The 19,039-nt window shown below is 35.3% G+C and overlaps 1 protein-coding gene across 10 annotated transcripts in view; it reads left to right on the top strand.

Annotated features, from left to right (window-relative positions):
- DLGAP2 (DLG associated protein 2) overlaps window positions 1-19,039 on the top strand; it is a 463,956-nt gene that overhangs the window by 215,105 nt on the left and 229,812 nt on the right. For all 10 annotated transcript variants that reach the window (XR_003991947.1, XM_030490185.1, XM_030490186.1 and 7 more), the window contains one exon: window positions 1,017-1,049. Coding sequence is in view for 4 of the 10 variants with exons in the window: in XM_030490185.1 (XP_030346045.1) it covers window positions 1,017-1,049 (33 nt within the window). In the remaining 6 variants the exon portion in view is untranslated. The remainder of the gene's footprint in view (window positions 1-1,016; window positions 1,050-19,039) is intronic.

The following is a 19,039-nucleotide window of genomic DNA, read 5'->3' as shown; positions in this document are numbered from 1 at the left end:
TTGAATATATATCAGGCATGTTAAATTGCTTTTTATACTGAACTTGTATAACGATGTATCCATGCACATGTGTGTGCGTGTGTGTGTGCGTGCCTTCACACATAGATACATATTTGCTTCAACATACTCGTTGCTGTTAGAGACGTGATTTTTTCAGCTGTGTGTTAAAATGGAGGTTTCAGAGATTTATGATTTAAAATATACTGTGCTGTCTTTAGGACTCTTCCCAGTACATCAGAATTATCTGCCAACTTGATTACATTCATTGTGATTTCAATTGATTCTGGTATTTAGATTCTAAACAGAAACTTTGTGTAACAGCTTGATACTAACACCTGAAAGCAGCTCAATCTCAAGGGATACTTTAAAATATCTCCTGCATGTGTGTATATATGTGTACATTATGCAAAATAAATTTCATGACAGCCAACTTCCCAGTGGCAGTGTGTGAATAAAATAGTAATTGTGCATTTAGAGACTGTTATTTGTTATGATGGAGTTTTATTTCCTTCACTTCTATACTTGAATATTTTGCAGAGCTTACCTACACATTTACATTGACTGTTTGACTTCTCTTGCCTGGGAGGTCCTGGAAGTCTTTTATGAGAAAGGAATGTAACAACTCTGTCTCTATTATGGTTTGCTACCTCCAATACTAAAATATTAGAAGGCTTAAACTCTTTATTTGAGTGACTGTTGTCATTGAAGTATTGTACATCTATAAATACAAAAAAGTCATGCGGAAGCAAAAAGTCCTGCTACATGAATGCACTCAACTGGAGTCTTTGAAGGTGACAGTAGTATAAATGTAGCTAAACATTTATGTAGTTCTATTTTAAAATTCTTCCTGCAAAAATTCTTTTTTTGAAAGTTATTTTGCAGCTGTTAAAAAATGGGTACTGAAAATAGAATTGCACTTTTCATGCTTTGAGTTCGGTAAGTTTTGTTGTATTTGGATGTAATTATAACAAACCTTAAAATCAAGAAATTATAATTTATCTCTTTTTTCTTTGCAGAGTCACAGTGTACACTCTGTGGGGAGCCTGAAGGTGAGCATGTTTTCCTGCTAATATTTTTCAGAGCAGCTAGAGGTGAACACTTGACTCAAATGATACACATGTACAATAGATTGGAAAAGGTATCTGAATGATGAGCACCAATGAAAGACATTCTTCCCTATGTTAGATATCAAAAATGAATTGAATTAAGCTGAGTAAAGCACAGTACATGCTCCAGGCAGGAAATATCTTAAAGGACAAATACTCCATTAGAGCAAAAATTGGAATATTTACTTCATACTCTTTTGTGTGTTTGTCAAACTAATCTGGGGTCAGAGAGAGTGTGAAGAGACATCTAAGGACATCACTTTGAGAATAGAAAACAAAGAGATTGGACATAAAAGGGAAATGAGAAAATGTTTTTATAATTGATAGTACATTTACAGAGAACTATGAAAGGCTAACACTTTTTAGCAGGTGAAGTGAATAAATATTACTTCTGAAATAAAGATAATGAAGCAATAACTGGTTTTCAGTGCAAATACATGCCCACGTGAAGGTGTTTGGTGGTTTATTTTGTTTAGATTTTTTTCCAGGTGACTAACTAAATGCCAAGGTGAGCCCCACAATTTATGTAAATGAACATGACTTTTAAAGTAGGCCATTACTGAAGAAAATCTCTTTAACTTATTTATTTATTAATCTTGGTGCTGTTAGAAAGAAAATGTCAAAAAGCTGACCTTAGTTTCAAGTCAGCCGTATGAAGTCCTTCTAAGAAACATAGTCCAAAATAGCAAATGCAAGTGCTGGAGCAAAGCATATTAATTTAATAATAATAATAGTAATAATAGTAGTAATAATAATAATGGCTGTTCCCAAAGTCATTCAGCTTTATTATCTTGAATAGTTTCCAGGAAAAAAAAAAAAAAAAAAGTGAAAATAATTTAAGCTTCCAATGTTTTATAAATTTAGGAGGGAGAAGTTATTAGGAGATGAAGCCTGAAAGTGAACGGCTTTAAGATCTTGCAACTAATGAAGTAACTCAATAAATTAAACATTAATTATCTGCTTCTCTTTTGTTATCTACTGACAAATAATTGTTTTTAGAGATTTGTTTTGCCTTTGCATTCCTGTAATAAACAGGCAATTCTTGATTGGTTCATTGTCTTTCATTTGATAAATTTATAATAGCACAGATACACCTATGAAAAGGAAAAATAACAAAAATATTTGCCTTTCGCTATATTCCTTTCATGATAAGGTTGTCAAACTTTAACATTAAGTATTAGATTAGTTCTGTTTTATTACATGGTATGTGTGCTTTATAACAATAATTCTCCTTTCCTTTCATTACTGCTTTTATACCTGTTCAGCTTTGCAAATTTTAATAACTGTACATGGACTTTGTAAAAAGGGAATTAGAAAAAAAAACAACCAGAAGTAATAAAAATGTTTAACATTTATGTGACTAAAAAAACCACAATCAAAAAATAATTATATGTACTGCTGTAGGAACAGTCCTCAAGAACATAATGTTCCGTTTTTTGGCTGAGTAGAAATGAACTTTCCCAGGAGTGAATGTCTCCTGGATCACCATGCTCTCACCTCATAGTATTACTGGAATGCCAATCATTAATTCTCTGTCTCAAATTTTAAAATATTGTCATCAATATCAGCTTAGATTAGTGATAAGATTTAGGATCTTTTTTTAATTGGAATTTCTGGCTTTTCTCAGTAGCCTTCAGAAATTTGAAATACTTTGTGGCTTGTGGTTTGCATTTTTGGTATCTGAGGCAAATTTGAAGACTATCAGTTAATGGTAGATACCATTTGCCTCTGGGTTCCATTTTTACTCCTCCTTTTCAGGAAAAAAAAAAATAAAATTCAAAGTTTACTAAGTACATTAATGTATGTTAGTGTATTAAGATGAATAGCAAAATTGTAGGACAGATACACCATGGTGTAGGCCTCCTATGTTAAGTCCAAGTAGTAAGCAGAGACTTGTACATGAAATAGAAGATCGGGAGAAACCTCCCTGACTTGGGAGAAAGATAAGGCTTCGCATCTCACCACTTTTGAGTTCCTTTGAAGCTGTTTGTGCCATTTATTAAAAAAAACCCTACAGGCAGCGAGTGGTGAATTTCTGAATAGCATCTTTTACCTTCTCTAAGAAAGGTGGCAGAATGGAAGTGTATTGCAAGCCACAAATTCTGGTTGTCAAATTGGTCAGCTGCAGTCCTCACTGTTCTTGTGATGGTTCATCATTTCTCTAACTATCACTCTGCTTTCAAAAACAGCAGTTTGGTCCTGGATTGCCAGTACCTCCCAGTGTCATGGAAAATGACTGTGAAAAACAGAGGTCTTCACTGGGGCCAGTTTGGAAAGTTTTTAGCAGTTGGTGCTGCACTTCAGGAAGCAAATGCATTTATCTAATATGCATTGTTGCATAGGCATGGGACAACGTGGATGCATGTTCTATAGAGTGAAAAAATACCAGATATGGGAGGGAGATATAAATTATGGCAATACAGATTTTATGTTTCAGTATTTCATCTGTAGAATTTGTCGATAAATGTCTGTCATGTCCTCCTTTGCAGCCCATCTAAAGACAATGAGTTGGAAAACACTGAGGTCTCTGAGAATCAGTCTTTTCTATGAGCTGCAAAGGCTTATGTGTTCTGTTTCAAAAATCACGGGTTTGTGGGTTTCCTCTGTTATTGACAAGCACATCAGCTACCATTCTTGTCAGTCAGAGATGTTTGAAGGCCAGGAGGCCTATTTTATACTGGGAGAAAACTAAAATTGTAGAAGGCAGAGCTGGTGGTCTGATAAATCCCATTAGTGTAGATACTTAGAGCTGTTCCATCTTCTGGAAATGCAAGAGCAGCAATGATGTATTATCAGACAGGTGACAACAGTGGCCTTTGCAGAAGCCATCTGCAGTTGACAGATTATGTTGTTATGGTAAACACTGTTGGGTTGGTTTACTTTTTTTTTTCCTGCTTAGATTTTAAGTGAGGATGGCATGTTATAAGCACGTGTCAGTCGTGATAGTCAACATACTCTTCTTAGAAAGACTGGTGTAGTCATGAGAACCTTCAGGAAGAGTTATGCCCATTAATCCTCAAGCAGAAGTTTCTCTTCTTTATGTCTCTTGGTATTGATTCACAGAAGTTTTTGAAAGGACCATATTAACAAATATAATTTTCTATATTACCAAAGCAGCGAATAAGTAAGTTTGGTGGCAGCACTGTCTTCTCATAGCCTGTGCAAATAGAAGCTTTTCTTCCAGTCTTTTTTAATATCCTTCACAACTCCTGTAGTGACTTACTGTTTCTATTCATGGCTTTTGCCTCTCTATTTTATGATTATTCAGTTTCTTTCCTTCTTAAGGATAAATGGGCAGTCCTGTACAATATCAGCACTTCTCAACATTTGCAAAAAATAGCTACCTCTACACATTCTTTGATAGCGCAAGCTTTATCTGAATACACAGATCTAGAAGACATGGTATTAAAAAGGAATACCACTGAATGGGGATGTTTCTAGTGGAGGTTGAGAAGAACTGATACAATGTCTGGCCCTGGCCAGCATTTCAATCTGTTGCCTGTTTCAACACAAGAAAATAAGGATGAAGATACAACTTGTTTCAGGTTGTCCTTTAGCGCCTTCTGCTATTGGCAACTAAGGGAGACAGAACATTGGGAACACTGGCCTTTCATCTGACTGATGGGGTCAATGTTCAGGGCTTGTTGCAGTTTTAGAAGCCAAGATAAAAAACTGAGGCTACTAAATGAATTTTGTTTGGATATCCATGGGAGAGAAAACCCAAGTTAATGTTCCTGTAGGTGTCGAGGTTTCTCTCCTGTTACTGTGACACTGATAGCAATTTCCAATTTATTTAGAAGTATTCCATGATGTAAATAAGATTCTCTGTGTAGAAGCTCCTGATGCATTATGACAGCCGCAGAATGCACTGAGCAATTACGCAAAGAGTCTGGAATAGGTAGCAGGCAGCCCTATGTACAGTTCACTGTGTTATCTGGTACCTCTTGATCCTGCAGTCTAAATACAGACTGTAGCATTCATTCTAGTGGAGATATTAAGTGGCAAATGTCCTTTTAATTCCACAGCATTTAGTAATCAAGTCTGGCCCACCGTGCATTGTAAAAGATACTAATATGGACAAAGGCTATGACTAACAATACTTCTCTACTTTGCTGGGATCTATATTAACTTGAACATCATAGAAAAAAGACTCATGTTTCATCATGAACAGTTCAGTGAAGATATCTGGTTAGGATGATAGTTAAAGAAAATAAGCAAAATATGAATATTAGTAAGGAATGAGAGGGAGAGTACAATGCAATACGACACCACTTGTGCATACTAGAACTATTCTAGCCTGAAATACTGAGTTGAGTTTTTGCTTACCTCTACCACCATAAAGGAATATACAGGGGAAGATAGGAATCTAGACATGTATAGTAAACTTTACAAGATACATAAGGAGCAATCCCACATGAATAAATATTGACATGGTTTGCCTCATGTAATTTAGAGAAGATACCACTCAAAAAAACCCAAACAACCAACTCACTAAAATAAATCTGCTGCTTTTTTTCTAGTACTGTAATAAATGAAACATCCGATTTTCCATGGGATCATGGATACCATGTATTCCAGTTTCATAATATATCCAGACCAAGTAAAGTCTCAAGACTGGAGCAAGTATAACTGTGAAAAGCAAATACATTTGTGGAACTTCCTGACACAATGTGACTTCTGAGGTTGACCTCTAATTCAACTAGCACTGGATGTTTCAGTGAACAGCAAGAATGTTATGACAGATTTGGGATAGAAGGAAGTCCAGTTGCAATTAGATTCTTCTTCAGCATCTCAGATCTCTTCTGGGAAGTGGTATGCACCTACAGTTTGAAGGCCATGTAGTGACAGGACAAAGAGGGGTGGCTTTAAGCTGAAAGAGGGTAGATTTAGATTAGATATTAGGAAGTTCTTTCCTGTGAGTGTGGTGACACACTGGCACAGGTTGCCCAGAGAAGTTGTGGATGCATCATCTTTGGAAGAATTCAAGCCCAGGTTGGATAGAGATTTGAGCAATCTGGTCTAGTGGAAGGTGCCCCTGCCCATGGCAGGGGAATTGGAACTAGTTGATCTTTAAGGTCCTTTCCAGCCCAAACTGTCCTGTGATTCTGTGAATTAAGTTTGCCCAGGCTGGAGGTTGTTAGATTTGCTGGCTTAAAGATTGTGATAGCAACCTCAGAACAGTGAATTTCTGTTAATTAGTAAAATAAATGTTCCATGTAAAAGGAAAGTTTAGACGCGACCTATTTCTTAATGTATTTCAAAGTGAACACCATTTTGTTTTTTCTTAAACTCATTCTTTGGTTAAGTTAAACAGTTAATGGTTCAAACAGCCAATGCATAGATAGCGCCTGACTCCAAGTGTTAGAAGGTTGAGAATCTTCTGATAATCATATATTATCTATCAATAAATTCAAGTGTAGGGAGCTTGTTTTTTTACTATTGATTTACATTTTCAAGCTAAGATGCCAACATAATTTTGTCTGTCTTTGAGAAGAAATTAGTTTGTATAAATTTTTTAGCAAAGTTACAGGAATGCAAGGAGTATGTCACTCATTTACTTATACAGAAGTTTATATCTAAAAAAATTAGGAGGTGTTTTAATATGAATAAAATTTGAGGATGGATTTAATTGATTTTTGTATTTTTTTTAGTAGAAGAATTTTTGAACATTTTAAAATCAAAACAAATGGCACTGTTGAATTGTTTCCATTTGCTCACAAGGTGCATAAAATATTCAGTAGAATTTGTCACATACAAGAAATATAAATAAATAATTGACAGTACCAACAAAAAATTATTACCTTCCTTGAGGAAAAAATAAGCTTTTTCACATATATCAATATTAGAGTGGTGGATTTATTTCAGGTACTACCAGCTTTGGTGCCCTCTGTGCTCTGTCTAATACTATTTGGGGTTTGGGGGAAAGTAAGTCTATTATTTTTTATTTTGTTGGGGGAGGGGTTTAAAATAAAGAATCCGGATGGTAGGTAGTTCAGAAAAATACCTTAAACCTGGCAATATGTCTTAATATTGACTATGTTCCATCTGGGTAGTTCTGGCTCTGAATATAAACATTTCCCTTGGTATCTAGTGGAAAACTATTACAGGCATATTAATAACTCCGGAGAATTTTGCTAATCTTCATTTCTCTAAGCTCAACATTTAGCAATCCACACTGAAAACTGGCAGTTTTACCACTGTTCGCAGTGACTTTCAAAAGTCCTGTAGTCTTTTTATACTTAAGCTATATTTACTAGACCAACAGTTATCATTACAAAATTTGAAGTTGTCTAAGGAAGCAAAGTAGATTCCACAACACATTTGCCTGATTTTTAAGGAAACAATAACACATAATGAAAACTACTTTGCTGAATTTTAATATTGCTTCTTCTCCTGCTAATTATAAAAATATCACAATTATTTGTTCAAACTGTTAGACTGTAATACAAAAGAAAGTTTCTTGTTCTGTATATGTAGCACTGAAACAGTTAAATATTGTTCCTGCTATCAACATAATACTAGTAATAATAATAATTCGTAATTATTACCTGAAACGATTGACATAATGCTGACTTTATTCAGTAATGTATGAAAAAATTTATGTAAATGATGGGTCAAGGTCTTCGATCTTTCTGCTTTGATACATTTGTATGCCAGCACCTTGGGTTTCAGGAATGCTCAGGTTTGGGTGTCTGTGTGAACTTCCTTGCTAATAGTTACATAAGTTCTAGTAGAATCACTGGTAGTATGAAACTGATACAAGAACTGATACAAGAATGTGTTAATTGGCCTTTAATTTCTTTAATATTTTAGCTACTACTCTCAAAGTGAAGTGATTTGACTTTTCATATTCATGTAAACTTTCTCAAGTTGCATAGGAATGTATTGCTATCATTCTCCACTGTGTAGTCTGTAAATATTGAATATTTCTTTAGTCTTACAACAAAAGGAAATATGCTAGCTAGTTACAGTAGATTTTTTTTTTTTTAATAAAATAACCTTCAGAATTTGGAGATTGTGCAAACCTAAATATTTTGAATCTCTCACTAGGCTAATCTGTCATATTTTACTCATTAATTGCTTTAGGATAACCAGTTATAGTATACTCACAGATGCATTAGTCTTGAACTGTGCTAAATTTTATATAAAAAGAAGAGGTGAGATGTGTATCATGATTTTTAGCAAAGAGTTACAGGATGTTTTGATTCAAACTATATTGAACAGCATGTTGCTACTGTGTTTTCATGTTGCCTGCATTTGGGCAGACAGCAAATGTTGTCTACAGTATCCCTGCTGCTTTCTCTGCAAGATTTAGTTGCAGAGAAAGCTCTGAGTGTCTGGTCAGACATGAAATATTTGAAGATTTAATTTTGAACTCTTCTAAATTCTATAGTTTATCTTTGTATAATTTGCAAGGTTATATATGGCATTAGTAAAATTAATACTTTTGTCTATATTCAAGGAATAAAGTTCCTATAAAAAGGAATAAAGTTGCCCATTTTATTTAGTTGCATTGAAATCAGGAATGGGATACTTAAAGGACTAGGACCTCTGTAAGTTAAGTGTGAAATAGAGTGATCTACATTTTGGTAGATTTCTTTTCTTTTACAGAGATTCTTGTGGTAACTGAAGATAAAAGTCCTAAAATAAAAAAAAAAAAAAAAAAGATCTCGGTGCATTTAAAAAAAAAAAAAAAAAATTATTTTCTTTACAGAAGTGTTTTCCAGGCCTTCAGCTGTCATTTATATTTAGGCTAAACTAAATTCATTGTTCAGCTGTTTCTATTCCTTATATGTATGGGGAACAGCTGTACTCAAAGCTACTTTGTCGTCCTTGTTTTTTCTATCTACTGATTCACTCTACTGGGTTCTGAAAACAAATAATAAAACAAAAACAAGCAAACAAAAAACCTGATTTAATTTGGACAATAGGGTGTAATCCCAGATGCAGAAGGTATTATTTGTACATTCGTTTTACATTGTTGTGATTAAAAAACCCAAACAAAGCCAAACACATCTCATCTTTCCTGCTTCAAAACGAATAAATAAATGAAAAGCTGATTTGATTTTGGGGGCAAGGGAGAGAGTTGGCCTCAAAGGTTATGGTCAGCACACACTTAAGGTTGCATGCAGCACTAGTAGAGTATTTCCTCTACCCACAGTGAAGTAAATTGCATGTGTTATTTAGTCTTATAGATGTCAGGACTTCAGCATTTGCTGGAGTAGGGACCAATGTGAGTAAGGTCAGTGCAGCCTAGAAGATGCTGATGTTTAAAATTTAACTTTGAATAGAAGTATGTATATATACATACACATTTCTTTTTTCCATTTTTCTTATTTTGTTGTTTAGCACGTTTTTGTGTTACATGAAATGTCCTGTTTTGAGTATGCTCATGTATGCCAGATTTGTTTGCTGTATCTTAATTTCTACAGTAGCATGTTTCTCTTAAAGATGTTATTTTACCTGTACCATAAATGAGAACATTTCCTTTATAGTGTAAATTGTCTGTGCTTTCCCTTAGCTTCTAATTTTCATGCTTTGCAATGCTTAGGATTTGTGTATTCATTCAACTGTAAAACTCCTTTGTACATATACATAGCAGATCTCTTTAAGTTGAACAGTAATGTCTCCTGAATATTGCCTGCAGTTCCTAGCTTACTTTATATTAAAATATAAAGATTCTTCCATGCCTTTGTGGGATAAGAAACATGGTGGATTTCTGCCAAAACAGCATACAGATTACTTTTTTAAAGGAGGGACAAATTTCAGCATTAATTCCTTATTTCAGTTACTAATGATTTGGCTGAGTGAAGTTGAAGTGGCAGATCTTATGGTTTAGTTTTAAGTTCTGCAGTGTGTAGCTTGGGGTGGACAGTTTGCAAACTTGATTTGACTTTCACCATATCACTCCCTGGATTTGTCCCTTAGTTCCAGGCTCAGGGCATGCTCAGGTGGTCCATCTGCCTCTGCAAAGAGCTGGTTGTAAAAGTTGAACATGAGTGAGATGCAGAACGCTGTATAGTATCATGGGATCTTCTGTACACAAGGCAAAGTTACTGTTTCTCAATCAGTGTTTAATTCTTGCAGGTGGGGGAAAAGTCTCAAAAAAAAAAAAATAATCTGTGATTGTAAGGTTTGAGCAGCACAGCTCTAACAGAAAACAAAGAAAAACTTCCCTTCTTATCAGCACACACTGTGACCTTCAAGACCGAATATATTCAGTCCATCTTTTGAAACCTATGCACAAATAAATTATATGATTATTATTTCACACATGTATACATTTCATTCTGACTGAGCAGATAATGAATGATTTTTACTTTGATTCTGGATCATCAATCTGAAAAGGTGAAGAAACAGTGTACTGGGGAAAGGAAGCCCTTTCTGAAGCCAAAAACTGCATTAATTTAAAAGAGATTTCCATGCAGAAGGAATGCTGACTTCTCCTAGAGTGTACATTTGCATCAATCTTAGGTAACTTCTGGCAACATTTGCCTCAACAATGTATGAAAATCCTGAGCTCTTATGCAGAGCTACAACTGGTATTAGTGGAACTATTATGTAGAAACAGAGCAAGGACTTTCACAGCAAAGAACTTCAAGCAGAATTATTCAGACTTCTGTACCTGCTGATTATTTTCCATCAGCTTTCCTTGCAATTTTAGTCACTGGCATCGTCACACACCTTATAAAACATTAAAGCCAACATTTGTCTGTAATAATATGTGACAAAGAAATAGCTTTGAATATGTGGTTGGAAATACTTTTTTGTATCTGTTGATTGACTGTCCATGAAAATGAAAAATATGATGGCAGCAACTGTGTTAATAGCAATTAGTTTGTGCAGCTGAATGTTAAGCAAGCTCTTCAGTGCTTGTCTCTGAAAAATATTTCTGAAAAGTCTTGACATGGTATTGTTTCAGTGACTTGAAAACCTGATTTCCAGCTACATCCAGAGGCATGTCCTCCACAGTGCAGTTACTAACCCAGTGATGGTTTTACAGGTTTTAACCCCATACAATATAACTGAAACTTGAGTCAATGGGTTCTTTACCCACAGCTTATTTTTCTCAGTGGTACAAATCAACTACCACTGTGTGCCTCGGCATGCTTAATAAAAGGAATGAACGGTTACATTAATGCTGCACAGAGGTCATGGTTCAGTCTTTGTTCATTTTACTTAATGTAACCCTTAGAAAGATAAAGGGACAAATTTATTCTATCAGATATAGGGCTTCAGACATTGTTTAACATGGAAGAAAAAGAGATAATTTTTTTCAGTGTTTAGAATGGACTCAGTTTTTAATTAGAAACTTCAAATGTTGAACTCAGCTTCACTAATGTCCATTATCAACCTTCTTTATGAGAGGGACTAAATATAACATGGAAATAATCCTTCTTTCAGCATATGTGGAGACAGTAACCTCTCAGGGTTTTGTGTTGAATTCTCATGATACCATTACATTTTCTGTTTGTCAAGTGTATCGCGACAGTGTCCTTTTTAAGAACTGAATGTCTGTGTTTGCAAATCAGACTCCATTCTGAAAAGAAACTTCTTAAAGTGCTTCTCAGCTAGCATGAGTTACGATTGAGATTCCATTTCAACAGTCTTTGTGCTTTAACAAGAGAATCCAAAACCACATTCTTGATGCAAATTATTGTGAGTTATGGGTTTCATGAACTGAAATAAGCCTCTAAGCTAATGTCGTGAATGACACCATGGAGATTTTATTTTCGCCTCAGTGATCTTCAGTTCATCATATTGATATAGCAGAAAATTAATTCCTTTACTGATAAAGAACATGTGGGTGTTTTCTTTTTGCCTTAGTTTTCCTTTGTATTTACTGTATATAAATTACTTTTAAAGTATTTTTTGTGCTAGACATAGTAATTTTTGCTTTTCTGGCCATGGTAGAGCATCTCATAAAGTGATTATTTAACCACTTCAGTATTTGCCTTGTATCCCAGAAACAGCATAGAGGAGCTGGAGGATATTCCTGAAGCTAAGCGAAAATATTCTACTTTTTTTGTCTATGCTAGTATGCTGACACTTTAAGGTCAAGAAAAGTCCATGTGTTCATATTCTGGCCTTTTCTTTCTGATTCTTGATACCATAAGGTTTATGTGTGTGTTATGTTTGCTAGTTAGCCAGCTGCTTAAACCCAGCAGCAACAATCCACGTTGTAAAAATGCTCATAGAAAAGAACATGCTATGAATGTCTCTACCGTGAGAAATTCTTTGGAGGCATCAGTAATTTAGGAATTCTTCTCGATAGCAGAGGTCTCTGCCTGTAAAAGTAGGTTCTGAGTGCACTCTGATTTAGGTATGGGGCTTGATTATACCCTATATTACTGAACGTCTTCTAATTGATCTAAAACCTGAAAAAGGTCAAGGAAGGAATGCTTACTTTAGACACAAGACAAACAATGTATGGGGTTAAACTTCAACAACCAGAAATTTAATTGTAGCACCCACAGGCTGAGAGATATTGCCAAGGGCAAACTCAGCTTTTTCAGGAGTCTGAATTCCATGTTTGGTAAACAAGCAACAGATTCACTGACTGATGGATGACTTCAGGTAGCAAAGGGGTTGAATTCCACATAACAAAGGAGAAGCCAGAGTTGTGTAATAGAAGTGAGGTTTTAGATGGTGGATCTTGCACAAGAGCAGAATTGTGAAACCGTAAAGAACTTCTGCGCTAACACCAAAGGATAGTCAAGAGCAGCAAGAAATGAATGGAGATATCTGTCTATCTGTGTTTTATTTTTATGACACAGTGTAAGCTGTTTTTCTTGTCCTGGATCATGAGTTATGTCACAATAAGCTAAGTGCGATTTATATGCAGAATCTTTATAGATCTTATTTGTCTGTTAGTATTCAGTGTCTTTAACCTTGAAAAGGTGAACTCAGATTACCCATAACCGAAGGCGAGACTAACATTTTCATGATCCCCCAACACAACATAGCTCCAAGTTCTTATTCTGTGAGGTCATAGTAGACAGATGATGGAAGGAGATTAAACACAGCCATTTATCTTACTGGGGAAACCAAATACAGTAGCAGCATCTAGGAGAAAAGATCAACTGTGGCTGTGATAGAGAACGTAACAGAAGGCAGACCAAGTCCAACTTCATCATTGGAATTCTTGCTCTATTCCGTTGATGCAGTTTTTCCCAGCCTCACAGCCTCCAAAGGATGGTGGGTTTAACACCTGCAGTGAATTTGCTGCCATTTTAGCATTTTAATATGTCTGTGGAAAACGTTCTCTGCTAAACTACGTATTACCTTTCTGCCGTAATTTCTTCATGGTAGCAAGCTCCAGGTTTGATATATCTGAATGACTAGGCATCCCAAACTGAAATGATTGATTTGTTTGAAATGAAAAGGCTAAGGAAATTTTGCACTAAGTTTCTTCTACAAGACAGGCGAGGTCAAAAACTTTGTTCCTGTACCTGTGCTCTATTCCTAACATTATCTTTTAGAAAGATCAGCCTGTGAATATGAAGACATATAAAGACTTGTGCAAGATCTTGCTTACTTTATCATAAGTTTTAACTAGACATCCACAAATCAATCATTCCAGCTCACAGGGGAAAGAAATAGGCAATTTGTTACTGTCTCAAAGAATGATGGAGAGAACAGGCAGAAGAGTTAGAGGATCCAAAGTGGAACATTGACGGAAGCAGTAGTCAGCTACTGCCCCTGCTGACTTGATTGCAAGGTCTTCCACCAAAGTACACTTCCTACTTGGGTCTAAATAACTAGCATTCTGTAGCAAACCTAAGGTATCCTTACAACTGAAAATGAGATTACCCATTAACATGTGATGAGTTATATTCTCAGTTGAATCTTTAAAAAAACCCCAAACCTCTAGAGACGTAAATTCAGGACTTATAGTTAAAAAGACATAGTAATGTTCCATGTTGTATTTTGGGACACTTCTACAGATCCTTTAGTAAATAATATATCATACTAAGTAATATGTTATTATAGCTAAAAAAGGAAAATATTACAGTCACTATATATGGCTTTCAGTATATCTTTTTTTGTCAGAGGGTATTTTTTCTAGAAAAACCTTCTGCCAGAGAATCAAGTGGTTCCAACTAAGAATTAAAAAAAAAAACCCAAGAAATCAACATTTGGATGATTAAGGTTTAAAAGCTGTGATAGTAAACAATGCAATTAAGCACTGCAATTTATTTCTGAAAGATATGTAGGAATGCCAAATAAGGACATTTTTTTGTTGTTTTATAGCTTGGTTTATTAACAAGGGGATTTTCTGATTTATTTTTTTCTTTTAATGTATTAAAAAAAAGTGTAATATTTTAAGCTGTTGCAAATCAGCTGTGATCACATCACACAATGCTGTGCCATTCAGTAGGCAGCAATATGACCACAGTAATAAAAGGTTCTGAGGCAGAACCTAGCACATACAGCTAATTTTAGATAATGCATACATTCTAGTCAGGATGTTTATACTTGTTTTGTAGAGATTAGTTGGTTACTAAATTCTAAATTTCAGATAACATATAGTATGTTTTAGTTAAGTTCAGAGAGACCTGCTCAAGAAGCTGTATGATCTAAACCTGGCTCAAATGTAGCCAAAAAGAAATTTGTGAAGTGGAAGTGACACTATTTAGCAGAAGCAACACTTCAATGTAATTTGAAGAAATGAATGATAATTGTTTTCACACTAAAATGTGGGAGCACAGCAGGGCAATTCCAAGAAGTGCCAGGATCTTCCTCTCTTATTGGCTTAGAAAGAGATAAATGCATTGTAAATATTCACATCTTTGATATTCCTTATAGATCATTTTTCACTCTGTGTTAAACATTTCTCCTGTCTCACCCTGAATTTAGTGCCCTACATCTCCACACCATTCTTCTTTCTGTTTCCTTGCAGCATAATATATCATACTCTGTCTACCGTTAATATATGCACAGTGGAGGATTTTGTTTCTTGTTTGAACAGGTAATACATTGATTAATAAATGCTGCATAATTTATTGAAGAAGTCATTGTTCATACAGTGATAAGCTTTCTAGCAGCACTGAACTTTTGGCAAGCTGCTTTCTGTCTGTAATTTCTGGTGGATAACGTTGATAGAGCATCTCTCCTAGGAGAAGTGACTATAAAGACAAATTTTAAAGAGGTGACCTGAAATTCTAGGTTGAGGTTAATTTTTAAAGAAAAGGTCAGACTCATTGAGAAGAAAACTTCTAATACAAATATAGAGATTCAGGTGACAATGTGCTTACTAATGTTTCGTAAAATAAATATACTCAGTAGCTGATTGACAAGCCTGCCTTTAGAAGATGTGAGAGACCCTTCAGTCCCTATTCCACTTAGTTCAGAAGAGGGACACTGAAGCTTAGAGTCCATTTTTCAGATAAATGCCCTGGTCTGGTTTATAGGCTACTGTAGAACAGGTCTCCAGTGGCCTCTCTAATAATTCATTCTTTGAGACAGTAATTGGTTGTTTATCCATAATGGTGCCAGAGAAATAGATAAACATGTAAACCAGAAATGGAAGCAAAGTTCAGTCACCTCTTATGGTTCTGTTTATAGGAATAAAAAGAAAAAAAAAGAAATGCATGGAGACAACAGCTGTGTTCAGTGAATTATTCCTTTTTCATAGTTTCAATCCATTTAATATTTCCTATCATTTACATTTTTTCAGTTTAAGAAATGTTAATGTGGATAATAAGATCTAAAACATGGCCTCCTTGTATGTATCCCAACATGTTTAAGAGACATTTGTAGAAACATCACGTTTCGGAGAGACCTTGCACTGGATTACTAGGTGTAAAGTCTCACTATTTACAAAAGCAATTTTACTGAATATTGTTTGGAACAATAAAAGGAGAAGCTTATTGTGCTAGTTGCCAGTAGGTTTCTGGATGGAGTTTAAGATGCTGATATCAACCTGCCTGGGTTGGATTCTCTTTGACAGATAGCTTCCTTTAGAGTGTGACACTGAATCTACTGTGCACACTGGGGTGCTTGAATGTATGGACCTGGCTAAAGCAATGGGGCTGCTGGCTTCTGGACAGCTGCCACACCAGCCTTGCTCTGTCCAACCTTCATCAGCTCCCAAGGGTTAATTTCAAACTGAGTGTAAAACAAGTGGCTTCCCACAATGGCTGACTAATCCAAGCCTGGCCACTTAAAGTGTGATTTTTGTGGTTTCAGTGTATATGAGAAACAAAAAGACAAAATAATACTCTGTTCTTCAACATGTTTTGTTTACCCTCAAGTCAATTTGTGTCTTTTGCCATTTTACTGCCCTTAGTAGTGTAACAGCCTTGATCCTCAAAACACATCTGGATGTTTACATTGACTAACAAAGGTGAGCTCAAGGGCTGCTGTCTGAATGCAGATCAAAGCTTCACTGAGTGGGTTGTTTTTCAGTTTTGTTTTTTGGGGTTTTTTTTAATTAGGGGAAAAAAGGGTGTTAATGTAAAGAAACATGATTTTTTAATTAAGCATATAGCAGAAATTAAACATAATCCTGAACAGAACATACCAGTTTCTTAAGTAAGCTTGATATCCAAATTCATTTTGTCATTTGTCTCTTTTCACAAACTGATCTACAAATTATTTTCCTCTCTTCCCTCTGTGTTTTCCTGTTTGTCTTATTTCGACCAAGTAGACTTCATAAAAATCTAAATCACATACTTGAGTGTTAGGACTTGTGATATTGTTTTTTTACAAATTTTTTTTCCAGGGCTGTACACTTAAAGGATAAGATAGCTCAATGGGTGGAAAGAGAAGAAACTAACAACAAGAATAATAATTTAAGACCTATAGTTCCCATTTCTTGTAAAGAAAAGTATGAAATATTTTGAAAAGTCCTTAAAATCATTCTCTGCTTCCACTGCCTCTTCTCCCTAAATGTCCAAGAACTGCACTCATAACACCACCACAAGTGTCATATGCTAGTAAGTATGATGCTTGACAGAATTGCCCTGGAGGTTCAATTACTTGGGTGTATGACGGTGAATGAAAACTGCCACAGCTCTCAGAAGATCTGCAACAGACTGGCAATTGTTTGATCAACTGTGCAATCCCTATTAAAGCTCTGGTGAGACTGGAGCCTTTCAATAGTTACAGAATACAGGCATGTCAGAGATTGGCTGTTCCCAAAGCACAGTAATGCTGTAGAGATGGAAAAAAGCTCATTTGCAGAATTGGAGTTGCTATACTCTGTGTCTGGAATGCATATAACCCCAAGATAAATATTTCAGTAGCTGAGAATGAGCAAACTACTTATTGACACCTTTTCTAGAAGGTGAAATAATCTATTCTTGGAGAAAATCCAGAACTGGAAAGGTTAAAAAAAAAATAAAAAAAAAAAAATCCCAAACCAAAGCAGGATAGAGAAAGGAAGCACCATGGGAGCAGCAAAAATAGTGCTGGTGCAAGATCATACAGAAGCTGGACTTCTGAGTTATTCAAAGGATGATTATCATAAGACACTTATTCATTCTGCTGTTGACCTACTGGGCCATGAGGAGAATGGCAGCCATCCTCCACAGGATCTCAGGAGACATTCTGAAGTGCATGGTTTTCAGGTCTTGGCCCAAGAACAGCATATGTAATTTCAAATATAATATTCAACTGTGAAATTGCTGGTTAGTGTCAACCAGCAACCTAAGAAAGGTTAATACCTTATTTGCTTAGGTGTCTGCTCAGCTGTGCAATTGAGCACATGCTTTGCCTTAAGCGGTGAAGTTTAAATATTTCATTATATTTCAAGAATAATCAGCTGAAGCCTGTGTTGGCATTTTTTGTTGAATTAGGTATATTTGTTTGACAGCTGTGAAAAAAGAAATGTTATTTGTTTCATAGATCAATAGGACTGCCTCACCTACCATTGAATTCCTGTTGAAAAGTATTGGCTAGGCTCATAATTGTTAAGTCAGCCTTAATTGTCAAGAATCTAAAACTGACTACTGCAGTGAAGCCAAGTGAAATGGGATGATAAAACTGGGGATTTGGGACTATCTATTGGGAATTGCAAGGGTACATGCGTGCATCTCTGCTGTGCTGTATTTGCATAGTCAAGCTACCAAAAATAAAGAACTGCTTAAAATGATAAAAACCCGAGATATCTGTTTATGAAATAGTTTCTGTATGCAAAACTATATTTTAAAAGCCTCCTTTTCATGAGAACACTGCTGCTGTTATTAACTGACAGTCAGGATGCTTACATCTATGTTATCAAGCTAGTGCATTTTGTATATACAAATATCCCATGATACCTCCAGCAGTTAATGCATCTTCTGTAAACGTAGAGAATGAAGTTTAATTTGCTATTGAGCAAAGCCTCCTTTCAGGTGTCTTTGCTGTTACAAAAAACAGTCAAAGCCTGTTTTTCGTGCAAGAGACATTCAGGCGAAAGCATATATGTATCCATAATGAGTACTTTTATCATTGTAATCAATTTTGAGCTCAACATGTTTAATTTAATTTATGTACTATTTAACGTAAGATCTCTATGGTGGAAAGGATGAACAGTGAATGACCTGCAAAACTCTTCTATTTTAATTGTACATTCTAAAAGCATTTTACAATTGATTGTATTTTTTTGTCTTGAAACCTGGCATTCTGGAAATATTCTAGCATTTGATACTAAGTCTGTTTTCCATATATACACCAAATTCTTCTGTGCCTGCAGCTGTGTCCACACTTTTCAGTGTGAATCAGTGTACTGTATGTGTAAGCGGCGTTAGTTTTAATGGTTTTAGTCTTAAAACTTACATTCTCATTTTAGATACAAAACACATCACAGCTATAACTATTAGATCACTTGAACATTTGAGGTGTACTAATATTTACCTTTTCCTGCAAAATGATGGTGAAATAACTGGGCAAAAATATTTTGACCAGTTTTCCTACCACTTGCTCACAAATGCTATTTGTTATTAGCT

This window comes from Strigops habroptila, chromosome 6 (assembly GCF_004027225.2).
Source record: "Strigops habroptila isolate Jane chromosome 6, bStrHab1.2.pri, whole genome shotgun sequence".
NCBI classification, from domain to species: Eukaryota; Metazoa; Chordata; class Aves; order Psittaciformes; family Psittacidae; genus Strigops; species Strigops habroptila.
This window is presented reverse-complemented; position numbering and strand designations above follow the sequence as displayed.